Source organism: Sitophilus oryzae, unplaced genomic scaffold, assembly GCF_002938485.1.
Source record: "Sitophilus oryzae breed Bouriz unplaced genomic scaffold, Soryzae_2.0 scaffold_1112_pilon_pilon, whole genome shotgun sequence".
NCBI classification, from domain to species: Eukaryota; Metazoa; Arthropoda; class Insecta; order Coleoptera; family Curculionidae; genus Sitophilus; species Sitophilus oryzae.
Window position 1 is genome coordinate 286,087 of NW_022145741.1, and position 20,918 is coordinate 307,004.

General features: G+C 32.4%; 1 protein-coding gene across 2 annotated transcripts in view; it reads left to right on the forward strand.

The window, feature by feature from the left end:
• LOC115882432 (RNA-binding protein fusilli) overlaps positions 1–3,368 on the forward strand; it is a 42,735-nt gene extending 39,367 nt beyond the window's left edge. The window contains exons 9-10 of one of the 2 annotated variants that reach the window (XM_030900507.1): positions 2,052–2,297; positions 2,368–2,486. In XM_030900507.1, the coding sequence (XP_030756367.1) occupies positions 2,052–2,297; positions 2,368–2,378 (257 nt within the window). In that variant the 3' untranslated portion in view covers positions 2,379–2,486. Of the gene's footprint in view, positions 1–2,051; positions 2,298–2,367 lie in introns of both variants that reach the window. The other variant, XM_030900500.1, reaches the window with a different exon arrangement.
• Positions 3,369–20,918: the final 17,550 nt, after the last annotated feature.

Sequence of the window (20,918 nt, forward strand, 5' to 3'; positions counted from 1 at the left end):
TTGTTTATTAGTTTATTATAATTATTTATTTCCTCCTCCTTTATTTTATATCGATACATTTATTATTTATTGTTATAATTTGGAGGGGATGTTTGGTCTAGTCCATTTTCTTTTCTTTGTTTGCGTGTATTATTTTTTTTATATATTCTTTATACATTATACAAGGTGTAAATGAATAAGCATGAAAAAATAAGACCTCTTGATTTTTTTACACTTATTTATTTGCACCGTATATAATTCCAAATGGAAAATGGACTATATCAGCACCATATCGGGTATCTAGTGGATTATTTGGTATCCAGGGGTTACGGATTCTGTCATGGTGGTGTCTGTGCTACAGTGAAATTTGGTGTGGAAAAAAAGTCGGTGGTTTTAATTCAGTATTCTAGCGCACTGTGGTGAGTCCTTTTTACTTATTTTAACATTTTTACTCCTCAGAGACATAGGTATATATAGATAAACTGTAATATATAAATAACCAATGGTTTGTGCTAATTTCAATATCAGCATTAGAAAGTATCTATTATGAAAAACTAACAATAATTGATGTTTAACTGAATTCTCTAAGTTTACTTATATCTCTGAGTTTTACCCACTTTTTTGGTACTGTTATTGTGTTCATTCTATTTCTCTCACAAACACTTATTTTCCTTTTCTTGTAATTACCATTATCGTATAACTTAAAAAAACCATTTCAATATCTTATACCTACACCTTTATATTTTGTAGCCTTAAGTAACACACATTACTCTATTTTTTTGTATTTTAGTCCTATTACAAAAAGAAACTGGAATAATACTTTATATAGGGTGTCTCTTAAATTTACTTGTAGTATATTTCGACACTACAGAAACAAGCATGAAGTTTTTTGCAGGAAAATGTTAACATGAAAATTTTACATTTCTCTAGACATTTTCCGGAAAGTTCTAAAAGAACTTTTTAGTACCGCAGGTTCTGAAATTTCTTGACGGTGTATCGAAGACCTGCACTGTTGTCGCCCTCGTACGTTACCTACTTCCTGCATATTTGTCTGTCTGTTTATAAGTTCACACAGTAATTTTACATTTTACAGTTGATCGAATAAATCTTTAGAAATATTGCAGAATTTTCAAGCAAGATGAGTTTAGATATTTTTTGTTCCTGAGGCAACACAGGGCATCAAAATGTTCATAAAATAAGTTTTTAAAAATTTCAAACTTAAATAACACGGATATTAAATTATTTGAAATATACAGGGTCTTTCAAAAAACATGTGCCATCTCTCGTGGGGAGATTCCTCACGTAAAAATAAGGTTTATTTTTCATATCAACATTGGTCCGATTCTGCTTTGTTTCGTAGCTTATTAAAGTCTTAATATTTTTTCGATTTGTTATCATTTCCTTCCAAGTACTTTTAGCGTTTCTAATAAAATTTTGAGGGTAAAAGTTACTGTAAATGCATCATATTTTGAAGCTAAAAAAGTGTCGACATATTCACCAGGGACGTGGATATGGGTTATCGCTGGAATATTTTTCTAAAAAAAGCATGTACGCCACTGATTTTTTTTATCTTGTTAGCAAAATAGTGTAAGCAGGCGATTAAAAGTTGTCAGTTGATATTTTGTCGATTTCGGCCTCTTTGATGAGATAAACGCAATCATGATGAGTTAATGCATGTCTCTGATGAATTTATCTTTCTTACACTTTTTTAGACACTTTCTTAGCATTAAAATATGTAACACTTACAGTAACTTTTACCCTCAAGCATTCAATCGAATCATTAAAAGTAATGGGAAGAAAATTATAATAAATCGAAAGATTATTAAGACTTTAACACCCTGTAGCTACGAAACAATGCAGAATCGGACCTATGTTGATTTGAAAAATAAATCTTATTTTTAGATAAGGAATCTCCCCACGAGAGATGGCACATGTTTTTTGAAACACCCTGTATACAAATAGAAATAATGCTTGTCTAGATCTGCTACATCTTAAAATATTAAACGTTTTTAGGAGACATCCTGTGTAATAAAAATCTAAAAGCCATTAATTTTATATTTTTTTTTTCACAGGTGGTACAATATTGTCTCCCCCCGCTAGTCTAGGCTATGCTCCGGCAGGATTCGCTCCCATGCACTTTGCAACAACGACAATGCAACCAAGACAGTATCTGCATACCCCAATCTTCTACTGGCCCCTCTATCCCAGCCCTCCCGTATCTCCTACAGGATACTATATGCAGGGTCCACCAGGACCACCTTTGGGGCCTCCGCATCAAGGACAGGGTCTGCAACAACAACCGCAACTCGTGAGTACTTGTGAGCTTTTTTTAACTGTGAAAGTTAATACGATTTATCACCCATAATATTATAATGATATTTTTCTTAGATTCAACCTGAATGTCTGGGACTACCTACGCCTATGGCAACTGCTGCCTTACAAAACTTGCCACCAATTGATGCCAGATTGTTAGAAAGTATTCCCAGACCTATTAGTTGTTAAAAAAAACTCGTAAGATTTTTTATAATCTTGACATTTTTTTTCTACACTTCGCTTTATTATTGTTATTAACTTATTTTTTCTGCTGGTATTTTTATGAAGTTTTGGCCAGTCATACAACTCATTTAAAGAAACATTCATCTTTCTTTTTCTACATATTACAAATCCTAGTTACAACTATAGTATTTTTAAAGCCAGTTTGACTGGTTTGGGGCTCGTAATTTCGATATTGTCTTTTTGGACAAACAAATTAAAATCCCTAACAAATATCAAGCCATGCCAACTGACTGTAAAAATACATTCACCGGCACCAAAAACGGGCACCTTAAAATTTTCATGTATTTTGAAGTTTTATATTTATATTGTGTTCTAGTGGACCGATTTTGATGATTTTTTAAGCAATTTGTAGCTAAATTATTTGATTTGGTTTGGTTTGGCAGATAATGTTTCAAACTTTTACCAAAATATCAACATTTTGTTTTCCATCGTATAATAAACTTTAAAATACATCAAAGTTTTAAGGTGCCCGTTTTTCGCGCCGGGGAGTGTTACTACTATTCTTACTAGGAACTTTAGTCAATTTATTTTTAGGAAATTAATATAAATATATTTTCTATTTAATTAATTTTAGATGTTATATTTTTTGGCTGCTATAGCTCAAAAATCGACAACATATCATCAAAAGTCTTCCATGTAATTTTTAATATTAAAAATATTACTTTTAAAAAGTAGAATTTATTTATGAGGGAGTGTTATTTTTTCTAGACACCCTGTAGAATTGATATTTCTCTAAAACAAGGCTGCACGAAAAAACTAGGGATATTATACATGAAAAATCATGCTTAAAACTATACTTGCCTTAGATATAAATATATTTAATTAAAAAAAAACGCTCAAAATGTCTAGTATATTGTTAAGTGCAATAATTATAAAATGTGCATAAAAATATATTTTTATATATTTTTTAGTGATATATAGATGTGTTAGTCATGCACGACTTAGATTATTTAAATAAATAAGTATATTTTTACTTAAAAAATACAGAATTATCAGATCCTAAACATTTGTTATGTCTATAATTTGTGATTAAAGAAAACACTTAACTATCATATTTGTGTAAGGTCTGATCGCTCTGTATATTGTTATATCAAACAATTTATAGAGTTAATTTATATTTGATACTTTTAATTGCCCTTTTTGGCGCACACTTTTTTTACATACATATCTTGTCAACTTTTTTTTATATTATTTAAGTAGGTATAATATAATAAGCAGTAAATATGAATTTTAGATATTGCCATACTGTTTAAAAATATAAAAACTCATAAAACTTGAACCAAATCACAAACAGTTATTTAATGGTGATATCTAAAACTTTTATTGTGTATACTGTGTGCATTTTCCCCTAGTATTAAGATTTTTTTTCTCTCCTGAATGACAAATAGATTTTAAAACATACTGACTTTAATTAATTGGTTTTTATATACCTCTCAAAAAAACTTAGGTTTTTTCTATATAATTTTTAAAGGAATATTCAGGTTTTGTAAAGTGGTAAAAAACTGCTGAAATGTGATTATTTAACTAACTTAATTTAATTGAATAGGTTCTCGGAGAGCGCCACCCCTATTTTTATTATATAGTCTATTATATAAATGAAAAACTACTTTAGAAGAGTTATTGAATGTTATGAAACGAGCAATATGAAAAAGAGATTTATTTTATAAATCCGCATATATATATTACTGTTTTTGTTTTTTAAATATTAAACAATAAATATTATTTGTTAAAAATATATTGTATTTTTTGTACCATCATAAAGGAACAGTTTAACCTCAATATTAACCAGGAAATAGGTTTGAAAAATATAACTTATTGATACTATCTTTGTTTTGGAATGTTCATAATTAAAGTACGTATACATTAGCGCACTGCGCTGCGAAATCGCCGCGCGTGCCACGATTCGCCTGTATTCGTACGTTCGGCGCGCGCGCTGTGCGTTGGACACCAATGTATACGGACTTTTAAAAGGAGTCTAAAGGTTGATTCTCACTATATATCTTCCGTTCCATATCCGTTCCGTATTTTTTATTGTATTGACGCTATACGTAAGCTTCCGTTCCGTATTAGTTCCATACTTTTTGTTGTACAATTTATATCATTACGAAAGTTTTATTTTAAAAATTTGTATCTTTTCAAAAGGTAATAGATTTAATTAAGAGGTGAAAAAATAAATAAATATCAGTAAAATTTTAACAGAGCTGGTACAAATGTAAGAACTTGATAAAGCTGTTTCCGACACGCTTCAGTCCCTCCGCCAAAAAATGTATGGAATGAATATATGGAACGGAAGGGAAACGGAACGGACAGTGTGCATTGTCCTATTCATTATTCATTTACATGATGCAATATTTTATGTAAACGGAAGGGAGCTGATATGGGAGGTATAGTGAGAATCAACCCTAATATTATTTATAAAACATAATTGAATAAAAACGACGTTGGCACCGATGGCTTTGAAATGAAGCTCGCTGTTATTTTAGCTTTGTTTTGGTTCACGCGTTAGGACAGTTCGCACATGTCTCGTAAGCGTTTTATGTTTTGGTTCATTCGGAATTGATTCTGAATGTTTACACAGCTGTTTTGGTTTCTGGCTGGGACTGGTTCTGGACAGTTCTAGAATCGTCCTAACGATTCGCGCCTCTCAGTAGGGACGGTTTACTAATTAACAGTTCGCACATGCGCAACAATAATAATCTTTGATGTGTTTTGGTTTATGGCTCTTTCGAATTTATTCCGAACCGATCCGAGATAATAACTAGTACGCAATTTGTTCTGCGCAATTCTAGAATCGTCCTGAAATTCGAACCAAAACAAAGCTTTTATATGTAAAATTATAATTCTGCATTTGTCATCGATGTTGTCATATCGTCCCATTGCTGCCAAGGTCACTAACTTACTTTTTAACTTTTTATTACTTCCGAGAAAAATGCGTCTAAAGATGAATTGCGTTGCATAAAGATAATGTTATAGTTAGTAACTATTCGGTATTAAAATAAAACATAAATAGCCAGAAATCGTAGTTAATGACTTTTGCAATCGATTCTCCTATTCAAAACATAGTTCGTGATTGAATTTGGTTGTTCGGAAAAATGTTAGTTAGTGACTTTTGGCAGCAATAGGACGATATAATTTTCAAACTAACTGGACGTTTTTTTTTTGGTATTTATTGTTATGAAGGACATAAAGTTAACTAAGTTAGACCACGGCTACATCATGAGCTACATCTGTGACTGCCACACAGAAAGCGAGTAAAGCATTTTAGCGTGGAAAGCGATTAAAGCGTCTTTTTTATATATCAAAAATCACTCTCGTATAATCCTGTTTTTTTTTTGTTTATAGACGCAAAGTAGTTCGGCGTAGTTCCTATAATAAATAACTTAGAAATTCTGTATCGATGCCCGACGCACCGTGTATACCCTGTATACCAATTACAAATGTTTGTCAAGTACGCGATTCGTGTGAATGCGCATTTAGACAATGGTCTTTGTCACATATATGGAGGCTAGTCATAGCCCTCCATAGTCATAGATTAACTGGTCTATAGATAAAACTAGTCTGTGTTTATCTCATAACACTGTTAACACTAAATTTCCAGAAATTATAATAATCTAAGTAGTATGGTAGTATAGTAATCTGTAACTAATTAGAATTTTATACTTCACCGGTAGAGGTCATTCTAGTGTTCTTTTGAGGCGCCATCTATTATATTTGAATTAAACTAAGAAAGTTTCTATTAATACAATTTTCTGTTATTTAAAAATTTCAATTAGTATGAGCATTGTAGGCTTGTATATACAAACAAGGATTTGGGCCTTTATAGAAGGATTTGAGCAATGACTAAAGATTAAATTTATTGAGTTTGAGACATTGATAATAGATATCTGTAATTAATGCATAGCTCTTTACGAATTTCACCGCCTGGCGTCGCTATACGTCAAATATACTTTGGCTTGCTTTGGCTCTTCTTTGGCTATATTGCGTTTCTACAGTCTGTTTCTTAAAAGGTTTCTTTTTATTACCTTCTTAGTCCCAGATAAGTACTATCACAGATAACATATTATCAGACCACTGTCATTTTATATGTAAAATTATATGGGGGAACTGGCCGACGTTTTTTCCATCATACAGCAGTGGCGGCTCGTGACCCGTGTGACTGGGTAGGCGACAAAATTTTAGTTGCGTCTATTTGCCCCCTCCCACTAATTTACATAATACCCTATATCCCAGTTTGTAAATATATGTTATCTCTGGGTTAAAAACATAGCTCTAAAATATTTAGGACAAAACTAAAGCAAAAATAACACCATTCAACGTAATGACATAATGATTGACATAACGTACAAGTATAGTTTTTATTAATCTATTTTGTCTATTATTTTTTTATCTACAAGGCTATTACTATGGAGTCACTATGGAGTACAACATAGAATTTTATTTTATTTCTATTTATTTACGCAAACTTAAAAATTGGTAGTATTGAGAGGAAGAATAAGTTATTAATAAAAGAAAAGTTATTTATTATTCTTTTGTCAATTTTCTACCATTCAATTTTATTAAATAATTATTTACTATTTTATTTATTTAATTCTCTTTTATGTTGCAAAAACGCTAGAATAAGTGTCTGACGAGTTTAACAGCTCATTTATTGAGTATTTTTCAACATTAAAACTTCTTTGAAAATTGAAAAGATTCGAGGATTGATGAGGATTAAATTTCTATAATAAGAATATTGATTAAAAAAAACGTCGATATGTGACATTTCTACAGTATTATTAAACTGTTCTGTATTTTACCGATATTTTTCAAGAACTGATCCTTACCGTAGTTCCAGCCTGGTTGACCTGCTTTTACAACGGAATACAGCCTTTGTAAATTGGACTTTACAAATAAAAGAACAATATTATGATGAAAAAGACGGCGTCAAAGACGGCTGGGGAATTACAATCGATCATAATTTTGGCAAGGTCATTCTCTAAACGCCATTTACTAAAAAAGGATAGAAAGTTTTCAGGCACAAATCTATTTCCAAAAAAATATTTTTCTCGAGTTTTAAACTACACCATTTAAAAACAATTTTTAGCAATATAAAAATAAATTACAACCTTCTTAAGGCCAACTGGCAGTAAGCGCCACTAAAAAATAAAGAAGAATAAAGGCCAATGAATGACGTATAGGCTTGACCTCGCCCAAATTATCATCGATTGTCATTTCCCAGCCATCTTTGAAGCAGTTTTTTTTTCGATCGTACGGTATTATCAGGCGAAATAGGGTCGTTAGGGTGGTAATTGCCATTGATGGGGTGGCGAAAAAAATTTGGTACAAGGCAATTTGGTGTCGTCTTAATAAAGATGATAATAGAAGGGATTACAAACGGGTAAGGGTAAAAACATAATGCGAATAACGAGACCGGGCATTATGCCCTGGAGGTTTTGTTATTTTCAGTCCTGGGGGAGGACAAATAATGCCCTTTTCCCTTGTTATTAAATTTGACAGGGTAGCGTGAAAAACAACTATACAATAAATCGTAGTTAGGACGATGACAGTTCGGTGCTTGTTAGAATTAATAGAGTTAAAACACTTTATTTTGTCTAATTTTGCTATAAAAACAATTATGACACCGATATTTTTTTACTTACGATGTTTTATACTGTGTAAGAAATATACATACCGGATGCGCCTCAAAAGTGGCTCACCCCAATAACTTTTTTATTTTTCCAAATAAAAAAAAACGAGATTTGGTATATTAGTGTATGACATAAATTAAGACTGATTGACGTATTTGTTTTTGGCCACTTCCTGTTTCACCGGAAATGACTAGGACTTTTGATTTTTAAATGACATCCTCGGTATATTTTTACTTTATTTGATAGAAAATTACACTCTGAATAGTCCATAGCCATAGATCAACATATTATATATCAACTTTGCGGTTCATAACGACAATTTGACCAAGAAATACCAAGTGTGTGGTTCCAAATTATTCGCAAAAAAATGTTTTTTTTTCCAATATGCTAATGAGCCACCTTTGTTCCATTTGAAAAAATTGAGATATGATTAAAAATACGATTTGGGCATCTTTTAACCGGCCAGGACAAGACACGAAAAACATTAGACGATCAAAACTATTTTTCCAAGGCTTCTTCATTAAAAATTAGTGTTTTTAATACAATCATGGCACTCTAGATCGAAATTTAAAATACGATTTGTTTTTAACCGAAAATGTCAAAAGTTACATACATGATTTATGATATGCCATTCTATTCAGAGTGTCATTTTCTATCGAATAAAGTAGAAATATACCGAGGGTGCCATTTAAAAATCAATAGTTGTAGTCATTTCCGGTGAAACAGGAAGTGACCAAAAACAATTGAATACGTTAATCAATCCTAATTTATGTCATATACTAAACAACTAAACATACCAAATCTCGTTTTATCTGAATGAATAAAAAAGTTATAGGGTTGGGCCACTTTCGAGACGAACCCGGAATATGAGAGTTTTTGACTGTATAATACATAATACTTACAGGGTGTCCCAATATAACTATTTTTCCAAGGCTTCTTGATTAAAAATTAGTGTTTTAATACAATCATGGCACTCTAGATTGAAATTTAAAATACGATTTGTTTCTAAGCGAAAATATCAAAAGTTGACATATGATTTATGATATGCCATTCTATTTAGAGTGTCATTTTCTATCGAATAAAGTAGAAATATACGGAGGGTGCCATTTAAAATTCAATAGTTTGGAAGTGACCAAAAACAATTGAATACGTCAATCAATCCTAATTTATGTCATATACTAACATACCCAATCTCGTTTTATCTGAATGAATAAAAAAGATATAGGGTTGACCTACCTTCGAGACGAACCCGGAATATGAGAGTTTTTGACTGTATAATAAATATTATACAGGGTGTCCTAATATCTAAAATATCTTAAAAAATGTTTTTATTTTTGTAAAGTTTGATGCCTAAACAGCTTCTAACGGACAAATAAAACGAAGCACTTTCATATAGAGGTAGATTATTTCCAATGAACTTATAATGTTTCTTGTCACATCAATCTATGTAGGCGCATAGAATCTATTAGATATGCGCTAATAATCTAGTTGGCGAATATATGAAATTTCATGATAGTATCACAAATTATATTCGACAATCAGCTTCATAAAAAGCTTAAAAAAATAAATAAATTTTAAATTAATTTAAGTTCGGTCGTTAAAAATGAAAACATTTTTTAAGATAGAGAACCGATATTCCCGTTTGAATTATATTTGGTCTGCTTACGTTTTGTTAAGCGCTTTAAAATCTGATTATTCCAAAAAAAGAACAGAAAAGGTACGGGAAGTTACCAACTAAAAATTATCTAGGGGAAAGGGGGGCACTTTCAGCATGTTTAGCTTTGGGCAACAAATTTGGCAAAACAGTAAAAAATTAGAAAAAACTAATTGGAAGTGATGGAAGTGTTGTCTACTGCGAATTTGTTTTAAGTAAAAAAGAAATTTTAAGTAAAATTTTAAGATTATAATTTCTTTGACATTTAGCTGAATGTGCCCCACTGGTGGAATAGTTTCGGCTATGTGGTGGGGAACATTCGGCATTGTTTCATATTTGTCTAAAGCATAACACAAAATAAAAAAAAATAACGTTACAAATATTTTAATATTCGGAAAGAATATCTTGTCTGTTATAATAAGCTTCAAAATAGACATAAAACACAAGATTATTAAGGATAAGTGATAATAATATTTCTACTCTCTTTTTTTCCTATCAAGGCGATGTCTTCACCATCAGGAAACACAAAATTATTTGAGGTCCCCTTTCTTCTTAAAAATGATACTTCAAAGTCCTCTTGTTACTACCAGGTAACCCTTGGACTTTCCCAATATAATAAATATCAGACTTAAAAACCACGAATTTCACGAGCACAAAATTGCCATTAACAATATCATCCCCCTCGGATATTTCTGCTATTTTTTCAAAAAACTCTTTGTCATCGGATGACTCATTGTAATAAATATCAACACTGGATTCACTGGATGATGACATTTTCCTCTTTCTATCACTTATAGTGATGCTCCTTTTAACTGTTTTATTTTCTTTTACAGATCGTTTTCGTTTTTTTCCTCTTCCAAGCTTTGCCTTTTTTCATACTCCGGAGTACCTATCTGTGTAAATAACTGATCTGCCTTGTCTTTTAGGTTTTCTTTGCCCCGACTTTTTTTTTGGAACGGGTTTTATATCGGTCAATAAGTTTGAACCTTTTGACGAAGAAGCTTCTTCCATTAGTGGTGATAAATGAATGAGTTCAATGAATATTTCTTGCTCATCCGCCACTTGCTCAACAATCGATGCTTGCTCAATAGTCGACGCTTGCTCATCATTGGGCAACTTCCTGTCAGTTACTTCACTCGGCATGAAATCGGAATCAGAAAATAGAAGTCGGTTGGGAGGCCAGAGACCGGTATTTTTAAAAGAGCTGATAATATTTTTCATAGTAAAAGCCCCTTCATAAGCAACTTTTGCCATGCGTGCCAAGTGACGAATTGTTATCACTTTTCCTGGATTTGCAAGTAACTAATCGTGCTGAGCGATCCTAAGATAGTTTTGCAATGAGTAATGGATTCCCGTATCCAGGGGCTGTAATCTGTGTGTGGTGTGAGGAGGAATTGTTAATAGCACAATTCCTCTCTCGCGACAAACTTTAATGGCGTCAGCAGATATGTGTGATTCGTGGTTGTCTATAATAAGGAGAACCTTATTATCCAAGGAGCATTTTACGTGACTAGCAAAATGTTCAAGCACTTTGGGAAAAAGTTCTGCGGTCATCCATCCATTTTTGTTTGCAAGAGCTATCGCAGAAGTGGGATATTCGTCACCTAAATACACTCCCCTGGATTTCTAAGTCGCGGGTAAATAAATACTGGTAGTACTGGTAGCAACCCCCGAGGCCATAGCCGAATGTTACCCACCTTTCATAGCCGAATGTTACCCACCCGACCAAAATAAGGTTTAAACACGAAAAAATTGTAAACAGAGGTTTTGAGGTTATAATTTTGCTAGAAATCAAGAACGAGATTTCTTCACTAACATATGACTTATAAACCACGTCAATCGAACAAAAAATGCACAACTTATAAGAGAAAATGTAGGGGGGGGGGGAAATCTTACCTTAATCGCTTGTAAAACCAATTTTTTTCACAAAATATTTTCTTTCATCCTATACACCATCAATGTTCAACGAGCAAAACGGACACTAAATTCAAAACAGTTTATGAAATAATTGGGGTAGCCGAATGTGCCCGATGGCCGAAAGTGCCCCCCTTTCCCCTATATAGTATATAGTATGTTTTTTTAATTTTCTCTAAAACGATATGGAAATTTAGAAAAGTGTAAACATCATTTTTCTCAAAATGTCAATAATAAAAAGTTTTTCCTAAACAAGACAAAGTTGATAATATATTTAATTTAAATCGAGGTTTTAACGTAGGAGATATAAGTAGGTTTAATCATAAAATAAGACTATGGTCTTACACATCTTGATGGATAATCCGATGTATAACTAGTTTAAATCCTGCAAAAATACCTGGGAAATTATCTAATTAAAGAGCCCTGTCCGTACCAGGACGCGTGCCGACGCCGACGCCTGGCGTCCCTCCTGGAGACGACGGGGGTACAAAGGGTCCATCAACCGACCCTACGCCTATAGATAATTGAATTAATTTAATTGATACACGTTAGATTCATCTCTAATTAGACACCAGCTTATAACAACGATATATACAGAGCGATATTTATATCACATATTATTATTACTATATCACACAAAAAAATAAAATCAACCAGAAACAATAAGCATACAAGTGCCTCATTATAGTAGTTTTTGTTTAAAACGTTTCAGAGGAAAAGTGATCGAAAAAAAACGTGGTATGAAATTTCTTTATTAGTAAAATACAGCTGACAAGTTGATCTCCGTTGGATTAACGCAGCGGTGTTTACAAAAAATAATTATTTTATTTTGTAGATTTTCTTACGGTAAGCAAAGATAATAAAGTCCTCCTACTCTGGGTACCAGCCCACCAAGGGATAAAAAGTCAGAAGGCAATAAAAAAACAACCGAACTAGCTAGAAAACGATCGAACACTCCAGTGGACCAGAACTGTCCTGCTTCTCAAATGGAAACCAACTTAAAGAGAAACTCAAGAATCTGGAAGATTCCATCCGTAACTTGGAATGGGAATACTCCAACGGTCTAAGACAGTCGAAGAAATTTCTCAGAACATCACTTCATCAACTTCATCACTGAACAAATCAAAGATTTTCCTTGATTTAAGTAAGGAAAATCTTCGGATTGCCATGGGGTTTCTAACAGGACCCTGTCTCCTCAACGAACACCTCAGTAGATTGAGGCTAAGTAATAATGGCGAATGCAGATTCTTTGGGGAAAATTGGCAAACATCAGAACACTTAATCACTAAGCGCGCGAAGATAACATCTATTCGAGCCATGAACTTTGGTACGACTGATATCGGAGATGGAGAACAACCTTCTGTAAAACCGTCTCAGATACTGGCTTTTCTCAAAGCCCTGAGACTGTATGATGAGTTATAACTCAAAAAGAGGGACCCAGTAGATCTGTAATGTCACGGTGATTAACCCCCCTCCCATACATTCTACATACGGTGCAAATTCAAATTTCAAATTCAAATTCAAATTTTTTTATTAGACCCTATTACGTTTTACAGATTAATAATTTTACTATTCTTAATAAATGTGTGTCTAAAGGGATCGCACCGCGATTAAAAAACCGATACAAAGACACAAAGTGCCACAGTGGTGCGAAGTGGTGAAATACTCTATAATACTTTTCTATGTAAAAGACGAAATGTATAACGTCGGACTCACAGTAGCCAATTCTTCAGAAATTCCAAAGAATAAATAGTTTCGAAAAAATCATTATAGAAATTGAAAAATATGTAAAAATAAAAGCAAAAAAATATATTTTCCACATTTTAGATATAAATTATCAGATCATGCGAAGTTTGGTGTATGGTTGGTTATTGGCTATTCCACGCTAGTATTGTGAGTGAAATTATTGCACATGTACCTCAAAAATATCAGTAACTCTCATTGACAGCCGTGTTATCTAACAAAATAAGTATAGAATATACCGGCACCGTACATAAAACTCGGTGATACCGGGTTCAAAAGTCAAAAGCGGCTCAACCCTATAACTTTTTTATTTTTCAAATGAAGAAACGATATTTGGTATGTTAGTATATGACATAAATTAGGATTCATTGACTATTTCATTCTTATTCAATTTCGGCCACTTCCTGTTTTACTGAAAATAACTACAACTTTTGACTTTTGATTTTTAAATGGCACCCTCGGTATTTTTTTTTTAAATTTATTCGCTAGAAAATGACACTCTGAATAGAATAACATATCATATGTCAACTGTTGACATTTTAGTTTGTGTTTAATTGTATTTTATATTTCAATTTAGAGTGCCATGGCTGTGTTAAAAACACTAATTTTTAATAAAATTAGACTTTAATATTTTTCGTGTCTTGTCCTGACCGGTTAAAAGATGCCCAAAGCGTATTTTTAATTATATCTCAATTTTTTCAAAGGGAACGAAGGTGGCTCATTAGCATATTAAAAAAAAGCATTTTTTTACGAATAATTTTGTACCACACCACACACTTGATATTTCAGGCCAAATTCTCATTATGAACCGCGTGTAGCATTTTCAAATAAACCATATTCGAAAATGTCAAAAGTTCATGATATGTCATTCTATTTAGAGTGTTATTTTCTATCAAATAAAGTAAAAAAATACCGAGGGTGTCATTTAAAAATCAAAAGTTCTAAGCATATTGCGCAACGATTGAAGACGTCAATCAATATTAATTTATGCAATATACTAACATACCAAATCTCGTTTTTTTATCTGAAAAAATAAAAAAGTTATAGGGGGTGAGCCACTTTTGAGACGCACACGGTTTAGGCAAAAAAAAATAAAAAAAATACAGGCTTTAAAAGCATACTTGTGAGTTTGAGCTGGTTTGAGTTATATTTCTAAAATAACAACTCCCAGCGAAAAGCTTTACGTTACGCCACTGGATTCTAAGTGAAAACTCTCAGTTTTCACCTTTTCGATAAATTATAAAAAGATGAGAGTCGAAATATGCAACATTTTAAAACGGAAAATGTTATGAAAATGGTAACATTTTCAACAATTTTTTTGCAAATAAAAATCATTATACGCTAATTTTTGACATAATATGTCACTCACACTTATATTACGATACTTAAGTACGATATACGATTGAAAAAAAAACGCAGCACAATTCGTTTTGAAATGGAAATGGCTGTCATTTTTTATACCGGGTGTTGCATCGTCGAGCGGGACATAGGGGACATATTTAATGGGGTCAATTATTGGCTTCCCTAATTATTTTAGAGAATAATTCTATTTAAGTTTATTGAAGAGCACTAACACCCATATTCAAAAGAATAACTTTAGATATTTTTGATTAGCCCGTTTACGAGTTATCGCCGATTTCTTTTTAAATATTTCTCCTTTCTTATGGCCCTGTATTAACTTATGAGCACCAGTCAAGGTAAAAGATAACTGTCAAATGAAGTTGTCATTTCAGAAATTTATCTATTTAGTGCTTTATTATTATTATTAAAAACTCATACCTACATCGAACATATTAGTCATGAATTACACTACCGAAGAAAAAGTATTGAGGATTAAATGGTACTATCAAGGAAATAGTTATCAAAAGGTGTCGGGCATGTTTGCTGCTTTGTATCCGAATAGACCGATACCTGGAAAATCTACAATCGCAAGGAATATTCAGAGATTTGAGACCAAAGGTACCCTAATAAATAACTGCAGATGTGAAGTAAGGCAGGAACAAAGAGAAGATGCAAGAAATGATACCGACATGGAAGTTTTATTGTGCGTGGAAGAGAACGATGGAAAGATCAGCACAAGGAAACTTGAGGATGAAATATGAATAGATCACACTACAGCGTTTCGAATTTTGAAACGACATAAATACTATTCCTTCAAATATGAAAAGCACCAAAAGTTACGAGATGGGGACGAAATACTGCGGCAGGCGTTTTGTTTTGATATGATGGAAAGAGCAAACACGGATAGGAAATTTTTAAAAAACTTATGTTTCACTGACGAATGCACGTTTACCTTAAATAATGAACCCAATGTTCAAAATTATCGATATTGGAACAAAGAAAACCAACACAGGTTTGTCGAAACAAGGACGCAATATCCACAGAAAGTAAATGTTTGGGCAGGGATATTCGGACACAATATTACCGGGCGATTATTTCTTACGCGAAATTTAAATGCAAAATATTATTTGGAACTACTCGAAAATCATATTTTACCTGCTTTACATGATGCCGCTAGAGAAAATCAGGAAGTTTGGTACCAAATGGATGGCTGCCCGGCACATAGTACCCTGCCTGTTCGGGAATATTTAGACAATAGTTTTAACGGAAACGTTATTGGCCTAGATCATACAGTAAATTGGCCAGCAAGGTCTCCTGATATTTCGCCAAATGATTTCTTTCTCTGGGGCCATTTAAAAAACAGGATATACAAGGATAAAAAATACCCAAATCTAGACGAGTTAAAAATGCTATTTCTGCCGAATGCAATAGAATTTCAGTTTACCAACTAGCGAATGTAAGAAGAGAATTTTATGATCGCCTGGGTTATTGTCTAGCAGTCGATGAAGGAATATTTGAACATCTTCTTAAATCCTAAAGTTCTAACAATTTAATAGTACCTAAATTAATAAGTTATTGAATATTGTAATAATATTATAATTAACCTTGTAATTGATTACTTTATTTTACTTTAATTCATATTAATTTGTATTTATAAATACATCTATAAGATTTCCGATGTAGGAATGAGTTTTCAATAATAATAAAGCACTAAATACGTAAATTTCTGAAATGACAACTTCATTTGACAGTCATAGATAAATGAAACAAGTTTTTGACAGTTATCTTTACCTTGACTGGTGCTCATAAGTAAATACAGGGCCATAAGAAAGGAGAAATATTAAAAAGAAATCGGCGATAACTCGTAAACGGGCTAATCAAAAATATCTAAAGTTATTCTTTTGAAATGTGGGTTTTAGTGCTCTTCAATAAACCTTAATAGAATTATTCTCTAAAATAATTAGGGAAGCCAATAATTGACCCCATTAAAATTTACATGGGATTTCCTATGTCCCGTCCGACGATGCAACACTCGGTATATAAAATTAGATATTTAAAAAATAATTAAGATATTTAAAAATAACAACCTGTATACCTAAGTAATCGCTTTTTAGTGTAATAACGATTAAACAGTACGTATCATTAAGTACAATACCTATAACTTATGCCTTATGTGTCGTTTTACATAAATTTTATAGGCCACACGCAACACAAGCTAAGTTTTATTAATTATAGTTAGATCGATGACGTGATAAACAGACGACGCGCGACGTTTCGTTTTCCCACATTTCAGACAAGCATCATCAGAAAATCTTTCGGTCATATTTTTTATTACCCGACACTGCGTAGTTTATGAAGCCATAATAAAAAAGAATATTTATGTGATTTTAAAACGCAAGGCAATCGGTATTACATAAACTTATGACTGTGCTTATGATAAAGATATATTTTTCTAAGTTCTTCCGTCTAAGAGTTCTTTATATATGTACAGGGTGGTGCCTAGTGCCTCTTATACGATGCGGATCGAGGCTCCAGGGAGAAGGACAGTTTGTATTGAAATGAAATTTTGTGAGCATATGTAGGTTAATTCAGGGCACTTTTAAAAATATAGAAAGTTCTAGTTCTACAGGGTGTCCCCAAAAAAGTTACATATCATAGTTGTTTTTTTGTAATGGAACATCCTATATTGATTTTTGGCTTCTGGGAGAAAAATAAAGCTGAGTTTACTAGAGAAGTATATGACTAAAATGTAAGGTTTTTGACATATTTAACTTTTTCTAAAAATAAAGAACAATTTTTAAATTACGATAAAAGCTACCTAAATTGGAATTTATCGGGTATAGCCTAATATGTAGTTAAAATAACTATTGTATTTTTTAAATCAAATTAATACTTGCCCCAAAAAGTTATACAAGGTGAGACAAAATTAATATTGAACATTGGTCACCTCTAAAAGCAAGTAACTATTTTATTTTAAATGGAATGCCCAGTATATTATTTTGATATTCAATGGGGAATTCATGCCTCTTCAAAATACTATTAAGGTTGCCTACCCCTCAAACAAAGATTTTCCTAGATAGGTATTTTCATTTTTATGATTTAGTGTCAGTACCTATATCTTTATTATTTGATAAAATCTAGGTGGCTGTGATCGTCTGCCGTTACTTCAACATAGCTGTTTAATTAGTCCAACTTTAACAACTAGTGATGATTTTGCGTCAGTTAAAAGAAAAAAAAATTGTCAGAAATTAGCTGAAAATGCTGAAAAAACATCAGAGAAAATTCATATGATTCTATTAGATGGTGACTGCAGTGTGCATTCACCAATTAATAAAATACTTAACTGCTCCTGGTTTTATCTAGTCTGTTTTTTTTATGGGAATATGCTAAAGACAGTGTTTACAAAACTTGACCAACTATTGTCGACAACACGAGAGAAATAATTGTAGCTGCTTTCGAAGTAGAACTCCACATATGCCTTTTAAAATGCAAAGGGAATCATTTTATGCAGTTAACAGGAAAGGAAGCATTTTGAGCATTTGATTTCATCTAGCCAATTTTTGTCACATAATTATAGGTTTATATCTAGTTCTAATTCTGTAATAATTAAAATATGTTTTAAACGTGTATCTTTTAATTACCGTTGAGTATTTTACTCTAGATCCTAGATATCACAGCCACCCTAAATTTTTTCAAATAAAAAATATCTACTGAAGCAAAATCATAAAAATTAAAATATCTAGGAAAATCTTTGTCTGAGGGATAGGCAACCTTAATAATATTTTGAAGATATATAAATTCCCAATTGTACACCGGAATAATATACTAGGTGTCCCATTTAAAATAAAGGAGTAACTAAAGCTTTTAAAAGTGACCAATGTTCCATATCAATTTTGTCTCACCCTGTATAACTTTTCGGGTCAAATTTTAATTTGGTTTAACATACAATGGTTATTGTAATTACATATCAGGCTATACAGGATAAATTAAGATTTAGGTAGCTGTTATTGGAATTTAAAATTTACTCTTCATTTTCACAAAACGTGAAATATGTCAAAATCCTGACAGTTTAGGCATATAGTTCTTTAATAAAATTGACCTATATTTTTTCCTAGAATCGAAAAATCAATTAATATATAGGGTGTTCCATTAAAAAAACACAACTTTGATATGTAACTTTTTTTGGGGACACCCTGCATAACTATATATTTTTATAAAATGCTATCTATGCTCCCAAAATTTCATTTCGATATAAACTACCGTTCTCCTTGGAGCCTCCATGTCGTATGAGAGGCGTCACCCTGTATATGTATATGTCACGGTTAAAGTCCGATGTCCGATTAATGTCGACATTAACAGGTTAATGTTTGAGTCTGGTTAGGTTTTTGGTTGTTTTGTTGTGTGTTATTCTCGAGATTAACAGGGGGTAATGTCGATATTAACCGAATATCGCACCTTATCCGTAACATATATACATAGACAATACAATTTTTTTAATAACAATTATTTTACGTTTTTCAATATCTTTTGTCCGTGTGGGCAACTCATGATGTATAAAAGGCTAATCACAATCGTGACACCGGACACCATGCGGTCCATGCACCGTGCACATGGAGCCCCATTTTCTACCTCGACGGTTCTTTTGTTCATTGTCTGCCACTAATTTTCCAAAATTTCAGTGAAAGAAAGTCTCAAATTACGGACAGTTTTGCTCTTTTTATCTGTACCATAATTTTTGTCCTATTTTTTGACGATTTCAGGTAGTTCGAAGACCGTATACGAAACCACTTTGTATCTGGTTTTTAATTTAAAAGTAAAGGGCGCGTCCGTTAATTACGCGAGGGAATCAAGGGAGCAGCCTTTATTGTTGAAATATTCCACGTAAAAATCTTTTAAAAGAACACCTCACATAATCTATGGACTAACTAAATAATAATATTATACAGTATACTTAGAAATGAGTAATTATGACATTTCACATATAATTTTATGACACCGAGATGGTAGATGACACCAGGTGGTAGATCTCGATAAAAGAAACATATTTTCTCTTTTTCGTTTTTCAAGTAAGTCTAAAACAACGGAGTTATTTTACTTTGAAAATTTCCAAAAAAATGATTTTTTTGCTAAAATGGATATACTGGATATCTTTTCTGGATTTTTTCTAAACTGGATCTTTTCTGGATTTTCTTTCTTGTAAATTTAACCTAATACCTATGTTGCCATATTTTCAAGAAATTATGTTTTTTAACTAAAAACTAAAAAAAATTCCAAAAATTTTTTCAAAATATTTCGAATTTTCAAAAAAAAATTTCGGTAAAGAAAACCTCATACGCGTGTTTCTGGGGCTGAACTATACTACCATTTAAAATACTTGCACTTATTAATGGGACACCGTGTATATAAAATTACAGCGATATTAATTTCATAGCCATCGCTGACGCCGTTTTTTTCGATTATATGGTACCTGGTACCTGGTACCTCTATTATAAGAGAAATAAATAAAACATAGAAAAATAAAAAAAGTAACTACGTAACTAAAGTAAATTTAGTAACTACATATACATATAAGGTATAAGTAAAACTTCTAAGTGCCTGTAATTTGTTACACATTTGATTTTGATTCAGTTTATAACGATCTTCAGTGAATTCCTCCTATACATTGTCGTTTCTCCTTCTAGAACTCGCTTTTCTATCGTTCTCCAACTTCCTCCCACTTCAAACCGTTTCACCCCCCAACCCCTACGTCATCCCAGGGCCCAGAAATTTCATTAAAGCCCTCTTGGGGGCGGTGTCGCGTTTCCCGGAATCCAATTGGTCCGGAATGTATAATTCCGGACGGATCCGGTGACAAATTTCATTATCCTCCACCTCGGTGAAACGGGGTTGCTGCTGTTGGGGGAGTGGGGCGGGGGAGAAGTGGAAATGCGGTATGAACGCGAAGGAAATCAATTTCAGACTGATGACGGTTGCAAAGAGATTGTTGCTGAAATAAAAGTTCAATAAAAAGTTTAAAGGTTTTGTTTAGGTATCTAATTTATTATTTTACGTATATGTAACAGGGTGTATCCCTAGTAAAAGTTCTGAGTAATTTTAATCCCATC